Source organism: Macrobrachium nipponense, chromosome 6, assembly GCF_015104395.2.
Source record: "Macrobrachium nipponense isolate FS-2020 chromosome 6, ASM1510439v2, whole genome shotgun sequence".
Classification (NCBI taxonomy): Eukaryota; Metazoa; Arthropoda; class Malacostraca; order Decapoda; family Palaemonidae; genus Macrobrachium; species Macrobrachium nipponense.
The window spans coordinates 79,215,981-79,229,981 of record NC_061108.1 but is presented as its reverse complement, the minus strand read 5'-3'; the positions used below and the strand labels follow the sequence as shown (position 1 = coordinate 79,229,981).

The 14,001-nt window shown below is 35.3% G+C and overlaps 1 protein-coding gene across 9 annotated transcripts in view; it reads right to left on the bottom strand.

Moving 5' to 3' along the window:
• The window catches only part of LOC135216394 (protein tramtrack, beta isoform-like), a 257,636-nt gene that overhangs the window by 215,935 nt on the left and 27,700 nt on the right, over positions 1–14,001 (bottom strand). For all 9 annotated transcript variants that reach the window (XM_064251671.1, XM_064251676.1, XM_064251677.1 and 6 more), the window contains exon 3: positions 6,497–7,453. In XM_064251671.1, the coding sequence (XP_064107741.1) occupies positions 6,497–7,453 (957 nt within the window). The remainder of the gene's footprint in view (positions 1–6,496; positions 7,454–14,001) is intronic.

The window sequence follows — 14,001 nt, the reverse complement described above, 5'->3', positions numbered from 1 at the left end:
ATGGTAGTATTTTAAAGAGATGAAAATGACCTTTCCATTTCACTTATAAGGATAACCTCTTTCTTACTGAGATGAGATAATGTTTATGGTAGATGCATGTGCTTATTATATTTTCAAAAAATAATAAAAATAGAAGTAGTAATAGTACGATAACTAATTTCAAATGAAAATTCTTCCCTTCGTCTTTTTCTGTATCAATTTCCCTACCTTCTCATAACTCCAGTAACGCTCGGAGCTGGGAAAGTAACAATGCCATACAATGGTCAACGAATTTAATGGTTTTTATGTAATCTCTCTCTCTCTTACTGAGATGAGATCATTTTCTTCTTCTGTATGTTACCTAGATGTTTTCCTAGTATTTTCCGTTTTGGCATGATGAAATTCTTGCCGAAACAAAAATAAACAAACGTAAATGCAAGAGAATGTCAATAGGTGAAATTCGAAGTTGTACTCTCTTTTTATAAAGACAATGTTAATAAATCATGATTATTATGAATTTCATATTCCTTTTTGGGTATTAATAAACCAAAACTATGTTATTTATCATAAATTAAGATCCCTTTGCTCAAAGATCGTAACCTTGGGGACAGTGTGACGTGTGCTTCAGGCAAGACGGGCGCGTTTACTTACTACGTAACCCTCCCTCTCTCTCTTCACTAACTACACTAATATCGCATATATTATGATATTCTGTAATCATATTAGAGCGAATTTTCTTCATCTTTATGTTAGCGAGATGTTTTCCTTGTCTTTTCCTCATTGGCATGATGAAATTCTTGCCGAAACATAGATAAGCATATGTAAAAGCAAGCGAATGTCACGAGGTGAAACTCGAACGTATGGTCTACTTGAAGTCTGTGGTCCTACTGATCATGGTTGAACCAGATAGTACTCGCTTCTGTGACCCACGGAATCTCTACAGATGCCATTTCTCACAATTTCTTAGACAATAATTATCAAAATTTACGATAACAGAAGAAACATTGCATATTCTTGTACGGATGAATGTATATTCTTGTACGGATGAATGTTTTAGGCTTATTGAGTTATGTTTACTAATTACCCTGTAACTACGAAAGTAAGAGGAATTTTGACAAAATATTTCGTATACATATTCTCAAATACCATATGAAGCTCCATGAATTTTTTCATGACTGCATTTTTCGCACTATACCACCATATATAGGAGTTCCGGCCGGCCCCCTTAAAGCTAATGGGTTAATTATTTTTTCGCCGTATTGTACACTAAATTGCGATCATTTTGGTATATAACACATTGTAAAATTATCAAAGCAACAAAGAGAAAATATCACAATATGATGCATGAATTCGTAACGCCCTGACAAAAAAAAAGTGGTTTTCAAAAATTCACCATAAATCGTAATATTGTGCTAAAGACTTCCTGTTTGTTGCAAAATGAAGGTAACTGATTGAATATTACTAGACCATAAGTGTTGTAGCTTAAAATTGCAGTTTTCAACCATTTCGGTCGAGTTAAAGTTGACCGAAAGTCGAATTTTTTCTATTTATTGTTATTTATACGAAAATATTTCAACTGATAAAAGCTACAACCATGGGTTGTGTTTTGTTGTATTCTACATGAAATTGTGCACATTTTCATATATAAAACTATATGTAACGGCTAATATAAAAAGGTGCAAACATTTTGACAATCGGTTGAAAAAATTTCTGATTTTTTCGGAAGTTACCGCGCGGATGTAAGGAAAAAGATTTTTTTCAAAAATTCACCATAAATAGAAATATTGTGCTAGAGACTTCCAATTTGTTGCAAAATAAAGTTAAATGATTGAATATTACTAGAATGTAAGTTTTACAATTGCGTTTTTGGACCATTTCGGTTGAGTCAAAGTTGACCGAAGGTTGAAATTTTGGCACATCGGTTATCTATATGAAAACATTTCAAAACTGATAAAAGCTACAACCACGGGTTATTTTTTTGTTGTATTCTACATGAAATTGTGCACATTTTCATATATAAAACTACATGTAATGGCTAATATAAAAAGGTGCAAACATTATGACAATAGGTTGAAAAAATTTCTGATTTTTTCGGAAGAGTTACCGCGCGGATGTAAGGAAAAAGATTTTTTTTCAAAAATTCACCATAAATTGAAATATTGTGCTAGAGACTTCCAATTTGTTGTAAAATAAAGGTAAATGATTGAATATTAATAAAATGTAAGATTTTTAGCTTACAATTGCGTTTTTCGACCATTTCGTCGAGTCAAATTTGACCGAAGGTTGATATTTTGGCACATCATTATTTATATGAAAATATTTCAAAACAGATAAAAACTACAAAATGGGTTGTTTTTTGTTATACATTGGTCCCCCCCGTATTCGCGGGGGATGCGTACCAGACCCCCCCCGTGAATAGTTAGAACCTGCGAATGTTTGGAACCCCTATGAAAATGCTAAAAAAAAGCCTAATTTGTTAGTTAAAACTCAAGAAAAACCCACTAAAAATGTTCCTACATGGTTTTTTTTAATAGTTTTATCACAAAAAGTGCATTTTATGATGAAATTCATAAAAAAAACCCAGGAATTTGTGGATATTTATCAGAGAAATACCGCGAATGCGCGAATTTTCTGCGAATATTGCAGGGAAACTTTCCCGAGAGAAATCCGCGAATGTGTGAGTCCGCGAATCTGGAGAACGCGAATACGGAGGGTCCACTGTATTCTACAGGAATTGCACACATTTCCATATATAAAACTTTATGTAACGGTTAATATAAAACTGTGCAAACATTACGACAATCGGACGAAAAAATTTATGATTTTTTCATAAAAGTTACCACTCGGACATAAGGAAATTTTTTTTTCATAAATTCACCATGAATCGAAATTTTGTGCTAGAGACTTCCAATTTGTTGTAAAATGAAGTTAAATGATTGAATATTACTAGAATACGGGGGGTCCACTGTATTCTACATGAAATTGCACACATTTTCATAAATAAAACTCTATGTAACGGCTAATATAAAAGCGTGCAAAAATTATGTCAGTGACGAAATAATTTCAGAGATGTGTCGCTGATGCTTTTTAGTGCAAGAAAGAAATTCGCGCTTGCGCGCCTGGGTAACAATTGTAAACAAAACAACAGCTTGATCCGTGAACTCCCAGTATCCCTCAAGGTGCGTGATACAAAGTTTTTGCCTAGTAGGCCTATAACTATTTTTCCGTGAATTTTTAAAAAACTTTTTTGCATTTACGTTTCATACGTCAATTTGGCACCTAACAGACAATTTTCGTCGATGTTTAATACGTCCAATTGGCGTTTAAGGGTTAATAACTTGAACTTATTCTCGAACCTCACTTCAAGACTGGCAATGGCACTCGATTCGGAAACATGGGAGCTGGGTAAAGGATTCAGTGAGATAGAAGAGAACCTGGGTTTTATGGAGATAAAACAGAAATAGCTGATTAGATTAGATTAGATTATAAAATTTTTGGACAGCCAAAGAAATAACCGATATATCAGAGGATGATTTTAAAGACTCTTGACTAACTAACGCCCTTTCGTGTCTAGCAGTCTCTTTACGTAGCCTATCTTCAACTTTGACAAATGAGAAGCCAAAAACTTCCACTGTTTCTCATCCCAGTCTACACATTCATCAGAAAATCTCAGTTCTGGATAGCAACTTTGACCCCTACAATTAGTACATACTGTGTGTACATCGTACTTGACAGAAGTCAACCAGTTCCTGCAACCTTTATTACAATAGCAGATACTAATATAGTCACTCCAGAGTCAGACATATACGTAGTCAGTTAAAAGTCACAAAGTCTTCCTAATGCCTGACTAAATAAACAAAATCCATTATTATTATTAATCAATAAGGCTTATTTTTTCCAGTCCTCTGAGTACTTCACTGATATCCTGAACAACCAGTAAACAACGATCAAAATTTTCAGAGCTACTCATGATGACCTTCATCGATGGCAGTAGAAATAAACAGAGCTGGTTTGCTATGCTGTTTCCCTATTCCCTTGGTAGTGGGCAGGGGTACCAACATACAACAACACAAACAAAAGAATCACTTCCTTGATTTTAAAATTTTAGCTACTGGTACTTAGGAATTCTTGGCTACGTAATTACTTGGTAAGTTACTTAAGGGGACCGTCCGCTATGGCGGATGACATGTCAACTTGAAAAAATAAAAAATCGAGTTATTACTTGTATCTATGCAGAAACATGCCGTGCATGCTTTCCAGAAGTTTCAGCCAATTATTTTCACAAATAATGAAGATATAGCGGTTTTTAAATGATGACGTCATCGTAACTGCGTCGTCTGTATGACTTGAGTTTAACAGAATCGTTTTTGCGTGTTTATTTTTGCATATATACAGCGATTTTTAAAGATTTTTTCGAAATTCTCATACATCTGGTAGCAATGAAAGGTACTGACACTGGGTGAGAAGCGAGCTGCTCAGAGCGGTTATTTATAGGCGAGAGTCGAGACTCGGAGAATGACTCAGTTACGCCACAGACGTCAAAGCAGTTACACGCACATAGGCACTTGCGTTTGGTTACTAGCTATTTACTTGTTTTTATAACTTCTTAGTGAACTTATAGCAATGCCGAAGTTACCTAAGATCAAGAAGGCTACTCAGCAACTATGGCTAGCAAAATTAGCGAAGGCCAGGAGTGTGCTGAAAGAAAAACACGAAAATTAATTGTTTTCAGCTGCCCTCATTGTCTCATGTCTCGCCGTCAACATCATTATCTAATGTCACGCTGAGGGTATTAACACCACTTTTAGGAGTAGGACCACGATCCTTGATGTAGAAATCAACAATAAAAGTACAAATAAATTAATTATAATAATGTTGTTTTGACTTTTATAAGAAAAAAGCAAAAATTTACATAGCAAATTTTTGGGAGCTCATAACTCAAAAACATACTTATGTGCATGTCGGTAACCATTACTCGGTTATTTATTATCCAATTTTAGAGAAAGATATCATTGGAAAGAGGAATAAAAATCCCATAATTCTGTGTGACAGAATTTTGATTTCTTTTTTTCTTTTTTTTTTTTTTTTTAGAATTTTTTGAGTGTCTAGACTAAAAAAAAAATTAAAAAATTCATAAAAAATAAAAAAATTAAAAAATCAAAATTCTGTCACACAGAATTGTTCTGTATATAAAGAAGTTTTATGGTATGATTTTCAATACAACTGATGTCATATTAGCGGAGAAAACTACTAATTTTTTTTTTTAATCATGATTTTTGCTAATAAAACAAAAAGTTTTTGATCAAATGACTTGAAATTTTTATATGATGAAGGTATTATATATATCTACAACATATATGAAAATTATGTATTTTGCGTAATAAATAAAAAAAATAGACATCATAGCGGACGGTCCCCTTAAATGAAAATCTAACGTTTGTCTGGCATTTGCTAAAAACTTTCATGTTTTTCAAAAGTAAGATGTGAATCAAAATTTACACTAGAATAGTTAAAGCTTCACTGACTCAACAGTCCCATCCACCAATCAATATAGTTTTCATTTTATACTGGAGTTCAACCTCGTACCCCCATCGACTACACCATTTAACTGATCTGGTCACTGTCACAACTGAGACTGAGGACAGCATAATTTCTCATAAGTAGAGACTGGACACCCACAAATGTTGAATTTGGCATACTGAACAATCCTGTTTTCCTGGCCAGCAACCATATAACTTTCCTTCACTAACAATAACTGTGGTCCCAGGACACTACCCTGTGATAAAGCACAAATATGTAAACATTACAGAACTCACCACAATTTTAAAGCAAACAACTTCATGGAAACTGTACTCCAAGTTTTTCTGATGATAAGTAGGACTTAGAGTGGATAGCCATACCTCGTGCATGTGGGGTATTAGGACGATAAATAAAGTCCAGGCCATCAAACCCTGGGATTAAAACTTAACCTTTGACTTGTTAGTACTTCTTACAAGTGTCTCAGAAGTTTGCAAGATATTTGAAGGATGACATGTAAGAACACAAAAATAACTTGGCTGTTACCAGGGAAACTATGAAATCCAGGCACAGGCTAGCCAAGTGGAACTGGAGGGATTCTTTAGTCGAGTGCCAGGGAAATGAGTCCAGGCAAACGAAGGTTGATATAAAGTAATGGGTATGTAATAAATAACAACCACTCAAAATATATTTAGGCTAAGCAAAATACAAATAAAAAAAAATTTACAAACTGAACAAAGATAAATAAATATATTCAGATGGGTACGTATTGTCTTATTACATACCAAGTATAATGGGAATAAGCTGTTCATTTAACCAGCCAACTCCATGCTAGTTAACATTGGTTGTCAAAGTTAATTAATACGTATATGTAATCTAGTTAACAATGATTGTCAGTCAATTAATAGTATATGTAATAAAGTCCAATACGTACAGTAATTACCCTACAGTATCTGACAGTTTATATAACTTTGAAAACTACTAATACAAATAAACTTACGGTCGGTCTGTGAAGTCCTGATGGCCCGGCCTGCTGGGCTTGCTGAAACATGTGGTGGGCTAAGTTCTCTTCAGCTGTCATAAAGTGTGAAAACTCACCCACTCCGGCAGCAGTTTCACTCATTGGATCAGTATGTATTTCCGTCACTTCACTTTTTAGTGTACCATTTTCAATTTCTTCTTCTAATTCACAATGTTCAACTTTTATTTCTGGCGCACTATGAGTAAAACTTTCTAACTCTTTACTTTCACTGTGTTGTCCTTGTGTGGTATCATGGTGCATATGAGACTCTTGCTCGAGATGAGCCTCATGCGTCTGTATTCTATTCGGGGAGGAAGTCTGTTCTGGATGCACCTGAAGCACATCTGTTCGTTGTACAATTGAAGTAGTATCATGAGAAATAAGGTGGGTCTCACCTCCCGTATGAGACACAGTAATTGTACTAGGGTTAATGTCTTGATCACTTCCCTGAATAATTTCAATATCCGTCCTATGATGTGCATACTGTGGAACAGCATTAGTCTGAGTTGTGTGTGAGCCCCTGAGTTCTAATCGTTCAGTACTGTGAGATGTAACACTACCACGATCACTTTCCCTCACTTCCCGTTCCTGACGCCTTCTCTTTGCTGGACGCTCACCAGCCTTCTGGCTAGTATCACCCTTTGCAGGCTGAGTTGGATCCTCATCAGGAACAGCAAGGCCTTTAATTTTCAAGCACTCTGCAGCTTTTATGAGACCAGGAAGATCAGTCTGCTGAACCTCAACTTCCCCTAGGTACATATAATCTAACAAAGCCTCAAGTTCTTGGCCTTTGATGTCTTTAAGTACAATAACAGGTTTTTGACAGTGAGTATGATCAAACACTTCTATAAAGAAATCACTACAGGCCATAAGAACCAAACGATGGACTGCAAAAAACTTTGATCCACAAGCTAGCGTCACATCAGAATAACAACCCTGAAATTAAAAGAAAAAGATTTTTCAGCATTTCAAAGTACTAGTCCAACTAAAACAATACAGTAACAACAATTAAACACTTCCAAGGTCAAAATAACAAAGATATGCCATTGTGTAAGTTGCCCTGGTATTCCAGAGATATGCCATTGTATAAGTTATCCTGGTATTCCAATAAACAACCCAAGTCTGAAGTGCAATTAAAGTTTATCCCTTTGATTGGACAATGGTAAGTCAACCACCAAATTTTCTAGTCATTACCAGTACAGGCAACCCTTGGTTATCGGCAGGGGTTCTGTTCCCGACGGCGTGAGGATAACCAAAAACCAGTGAAAATATCGCTGATCCCCAGTCAAGCAGGGATCAGCACATAAATTTCTGGAATGTTGTGATAAGCAAAGAAACAAACACAAAAGAATATACAATATTAGCTAAAAATTGCCTCACTTTGAATCTGACGTAAGAATGACATGATGACACAGGAGGTAAGTGGTTCTCACTGGTGACAAAAAATATTTACTTGTGAATCCCTCACAAATTCATTAGTTTCCTGATACATCAAGCTTAAATGCCTTCAAGAATGAGCAAATTACAGAAACATGTTCAATGAAAACTATGAATTAAAAATGACTTTTTTATAATATAATTAAGTTTTATGCACATATATTTACTAAGTAATTACACAGCTAAGAGCTTCCTACCTAACTGGAAGAGAGCTCCAATTCATTTATGCCCTTATGTCCATGCAATGGGAAGCGGGAGGGTTCTGATCATGTAAGTACTTGGTAAGTATATATAAAACTTAACCCTTAATGGAGGGATTGATCCTCGGGAGTAGTAATAACAGGTTTGGGGTGGTGGACGGATTGATCCTGTAGTTAAACAATATTACGCTCCATCAACTTGGAAAGAATCGGCCGGGAAAGAGGTGCCCATACTTTTATAGCCCATAAATTTACTAATGGCAACTTTTATACCGACTAGGATCACGAGTGTGGGCATCTCAGGACTTCAGTAGTGCTTGTGACTTGAAGGGGGAATGTTCTGCATCTCTCTCTCTCACATGACATCTTTTTGTAAATTTGCTTGTAAATATACTAAGCGGTTGCTGTTGTTTTATGTTCTTTTATTTTACAATAGTATGTCAGTTGTAAATGTAATTTTACAAAGAAAATTGTAAAGAAACATTAGAAAAAACATATAAAAGTAAAAAAAAGCTAGTGAATCTTCAGTCTTGGTAAATTTATGCAAATATTTTTCAACATAAATTTCTGCAATGTTGTGATGAGCAAAGAAACAAACACAAAGAATATACAATATTAGCTAAAAATCGCCTCAATTTGAATCTGACGTAAGAATGACGTGATGACACAGGAGGTAAGTGGTTCCCTCTAGTGACAAAAAATATTTACTTGTGAATCCCTCACAAATTCATTAGTTTCCTGATGCATCAGGCTCAAAGCCTTTAAGAATGAGCAAATTGCAGAAGCATGTTCAATGAAAACTATGAACTAAAAATGACTTTTTCATATAATTAAGTTTTATGAACATATATTTACTAAGTAATTACACAGCTAAGAGCTTCCTACCTAACTGGAAGAGAGCTCCAATTCATTTATGCCCGTATGTCCATGCGAGGGGAAGTGGGAGGGCTCCGATCATGCAATTACTTGGTAAGTATATATAAAACTTAACCCTTAATGGACGGATTGATCCTCGGGAGTAGTAATAACAGGTTTGGGGTGGTGGACGGATTGATCCTGTAGTTAAACAATATTACATGCCATCAATTTGGAAAGAATCGGGCGGGATAGAGGTGCCCATACTTTTATAGCCCATCAATTTACTAATGGCAACTTTTATACTGACTAGGATCACGAGTGTGGGCATCTCAGGACTTCAGTAGTGCTTGTGACTTGAAGGGGGAATGTTCTGCATCTCTCTCTCACGACATCTTTTCGTAAATTTGCTCATAAATATACCAAGGGGTTGCTGTTATTTTTTGTTCTTGTCTTTTACAATAGTATGTCAGTTGTAAATGTAATTTTTCAAAGAAAATTGCAAAGAAACTTTAGAAAAAAATCATATAAAAGTAAAAAAAAAAAAAAAGTTACTGAATCTTCATACTCAGTAAATTTAAGCGGATATTTTTCAACAAATAAGCTAAGAATTTGTTACTGCTTTTATTTCTTATATGTTTTGATATTATGTGAGCAGTATTTATAATTTTACAAAATAAAATAAATTTATTTATTAGAAAAAACATATACATATATAAGTTGGTAAATTTATTTGTCTTATAAAAAAAGGTAGGGAAAATTTGTTAAATTTTTTTCTTTCACCATGTACATTTACATATCTTCCTCTTCCCATTGATGTTTTTTTTTTTTTTTTTTGTAAATTGGCTGACCTCAAAGTTTACCCGGCCTGAGGAGCTCCATATCAATATATTTACCTGTCCAGTAAGGGTTAATTTTACAATAAAAATGTCATTTTTACATAAGTAACTTACCAAGTAATTACATAGCTGATTCCACATTGAAGGGGGTGGGATCCATGGACATATACTCCATTGCAAAGCATTATATGTACTGAATAATGAATTTAACATACAACACTTGCCAGCATATAAAAAGAAAATGTTTGTTGTTTCCATAACTGGCAAATGAGTAATACAAATAGGTGCTGCCTCTGGTCGCTGCTCCACATGACCTGTACCGAGTGTGGCTGCATAGCCGAGAGTCGCCCCTACATAAGTGGGAACTTTGCAGCAAGGGAAGTACACCTGTGGCTTGCAAAGCTCCTAAAAGATGCCCTTGCCCTGGGCAATGGCATAGACCAGAATGGGACCACAACACTGTTAACTACACCATAAAAAATAATAAAGACAACCCAAACCACTAAAAACTGGTCGGCACTCTAACCAAAATGTACCTCAAAGCTTCCCAAAAAACACAATACCTCACTTCACGGTGAAGGACAGCAGAGGGAAAGAGGAACCCCTATGATTTCTCTCCCAACACCATACCAGCCACAGATAAAGGTCCTATAGTATTACAATTTTTTAAGGTAGCCTCCTTCTTAAGGCAGTGCAAAGCAAAAACAGACTTGCACCTCCAGAATTTTGCTTGCAAAATATTGGAGGACATGCCTGAAGACAAGATGTCACTTTAAAAGATGACAAAGTGTCTTCATGAACCTGGGAATGAGATTTCACGATCAGGCTCCTCAGAAAGATGGAAAGGGCCTTTTTGGAGAGAGGACACAACAGACTTTTAACTGAACACCAAAGGAAATCCAAGGAACCCCTAATTTTTTCTGTTCTTTGCAGGTAATATCTCAAGGCTCTATCCGGACATAGAAGCCTCTCCTCTTCCTCCGGCCCGAGAATATCCATCAAATTCATGATGGTAAATGAGCGAGGCCAAGGGTTAGAAGGGTCCTCATTCACAGCCAGGAAGTTTAGCAAGAGGGAGCAAACTAGGTTTCCTTTGAAAAATCTGATACTTTTGTCTATGGCTTGGATCTCGCTCATAAGCTTAGCTGTTGCCAAAGCTACTAGAAAGATAGTCTTCTTAGGTTTCTCAATGACACAGAACGAAGAGGTTAATAAGGCGGACCCGATAGCCATCTTAAAACAATGTCCAGATTTCAAAAGATGGCATTGGATCTAGCTTGTTTTGAAGTCAAAAGATCTAATGAGGTTGCTTAAATCTTGGTCTAAGGGCAGGCCTAGGCCTCTATGCTTCAATAGGGAACCAACCAAGGATATGCATCTACAGGCAGTCCCCGGTTATCGGTGGGGGTTCCATTCTCGGTGGGGTGCTGATAAGTAAAAACTGCCAATAACCCTCTTACGCCGAAGCGTTAAAAAAAAAATTGTCTCCCGTGTGCCGGAGGTGTTTCAGAGTGAGCGCGGAAGCGGAAAAAATATTTTTTTCAAAAAATCACAGTGCGCTTAGTTTTCAAGATTAAGAGTTCATTTTTGGCTCCTTTTTTTGTCATTAGCTGAAGTTTAGTATGCAACTATCAAAAATGAAATAAATTATCATTATCATATATAAATAATGCGATGTATGATAGCACAAAAACGAAATTTCATATATAATTGTATTCAAATCGCGCTGTGCGCAAAACGGTTAAAGGTAACAAGTTACTTTTTTTTCGTTGTAATGTACACTAAATTGCAATCATTTTGGTATACAACACATTGTAAAACGATAAAAGCAACACAGAGAAAATATTATCACAAAATAATGCATTAATTCATAACGAGCGGACGTAAACAAATATTTTGTTCAAAAATTCACCATAAATCTAAATATTGTCCTAGAGACTTCCAATTTCTTTCAAAATGAAGAAAAATGACTTAATATTACTATACTGTAAGAGTATTAGCTTACAATTGCAGTTTTTGACCATTTCTGACGAGTTAAAGTTGACCGAATGTCGAATTTTTTATATATATATATTTTTATATGCAATTATTTCAGAAATAAGAAAAGCTACAACCTTCAAATATTTTTCGTTTAATTCTACATGAAATTGCGCACATTTTCATATAAAAAACTCTATGAAATGCCTAATATGAAACGGAGCAAATATTCCGAGAATGGTACGTATGCATTTCGGAGATTTGTGGCGGAGAATCCGCGCGCGGAGGGAAGGAAAGATTTTTTTTTTAAATTCACCATAAATCTAAATATTTTGCTAGAGACTTCGAATTTGTTTCAAGATGAATATAAATGACTGAATATTACTAGACTGTAAGAGTTTTAGCTTACAATTGCGTTTTTCGACCATTTTGGTAGGGTCAAAGTTGACCGAACGTGGTTTTTTTTCTATTTATCGTGATTTATATGCAAATATTTCAAAAATGAGAAAAGCTACAACCTTCAATTATTTTTTGTTGTATTCTACATGAAATTGCGCACATTTTCATATATAAAACTTTATGTAACGGCTAATTTAAAATGGTGCAAACATTACCACAATCGCATGTATGATTTTTTCGGAAGAGTTACCGCGCGGACGTAAAGAAAATGTTATTTTTTTCATAAATTCACCATAAATCAAAATATTGTGCTAGAGACTTCCAATTTGTTGCAAAATGAAGGTAAATGCTTGGATATTACTAGAATATAAGCGTTTTAGCTTACAATTGCGTTTTTTGACCATTTCGGTAGAGTCAAAGTTGACCGAAGGTTGACCTTTTGGCAATTATCGTTATTTATATGAAAATATCTCAAAACTGATAAAAGCTACAACCATGGGTTGTTTTTAGTTGTATTGTGCATGAAATTGCGCACATTTACCATATATAAAAACTTTATATAACGGCTAATTTTAAAATGGTGCAAACATTACCACAATCGCATGTATGATTTTTTTCGGAAGAGTTACCGCGCGGACGTAAGGAAAAAGTTTTTTCATAAATTCACCATAAATCGAAATATTGTGCTTGAGACTTCCAATTTGTTGCAAAATTAAGGTAAATGATTGAATATTACTAAAATATAAGAGTTTTAGCTTACAATTGCGTTTTTCGACCATTTCGGTAGAGTCAAAGTTGACCGAAGGTTGAAATTTTGGCAATTATCGTTATTTATATGAAAATATCTCAAAATTCATAAAAGCTACAATCATGAGTATTTTATTGTTGTATTCTACATAAAAATGTGCACATTTTCATATATAATACTTCATGTAACGGCTAATTTACAATGGTACAAAAATTATGTCAATGTGACGAAATAATTTCCGAGATGTGCCACAGATACTTTTTAGTGCGGCAAGAAAGAAATTCGCGCTTGCGCGCCTGCGTAACGATTGTAAACAAAACAACACCTTGATCCGTGAACTCCCAGCATCCCCCAAGGCGCGTGATTCAAAAGTTTTAGGCTGGTAGGCCTTTAAGTATTTTTCCGCGAATTTTAAAAAAAACTTTTGTAAGTCGACGTAAAATACGTCCAGTCAGCACACGGGAGACAAAAAATTTCAATGTAAAATACGTCCAGTCGGCGTAAGAGGGTTAACTAGAATTCTGCAATTTATGGCGCTGAGATTCGGTTAATGGCACCAATAACCGGTTAATGCCACCTCTGTTAGGTATGTTATGGCGCCAAAACTATTATCAGCATCTTATGATGCCAATAACGGAAACTTGGGCTGTTATGGTATCATAAATTGCCGATTTAAGGCGCTAGACAATCGCCATTAAGTGAGTGTGCCAATAACCGGGGGTTGCCTGTATGTATCTCCTTCAATAGTCGAAGTAGACAGTTCCTTGGAAAATCTTATGGTAAGTATAAAAAGAAATCAGCTATCTGGCTTTTGTTATTTCAAAAGAAGAGACGTGTCGGCTGCCCCCCAACCCCCCACGAATAACTAGAATCCGCCAATACTTAGAACACCCCCTCTCAAAATGCTTATATACTACCTGCCTACCTTCAAAGATCAATTACCAAATGTAAACTTAAAAGTACCATCCTACATCAAATCTACCTAAGTTATAATTCTATTACTATATTCATTTTTGATAAAAGTCATCT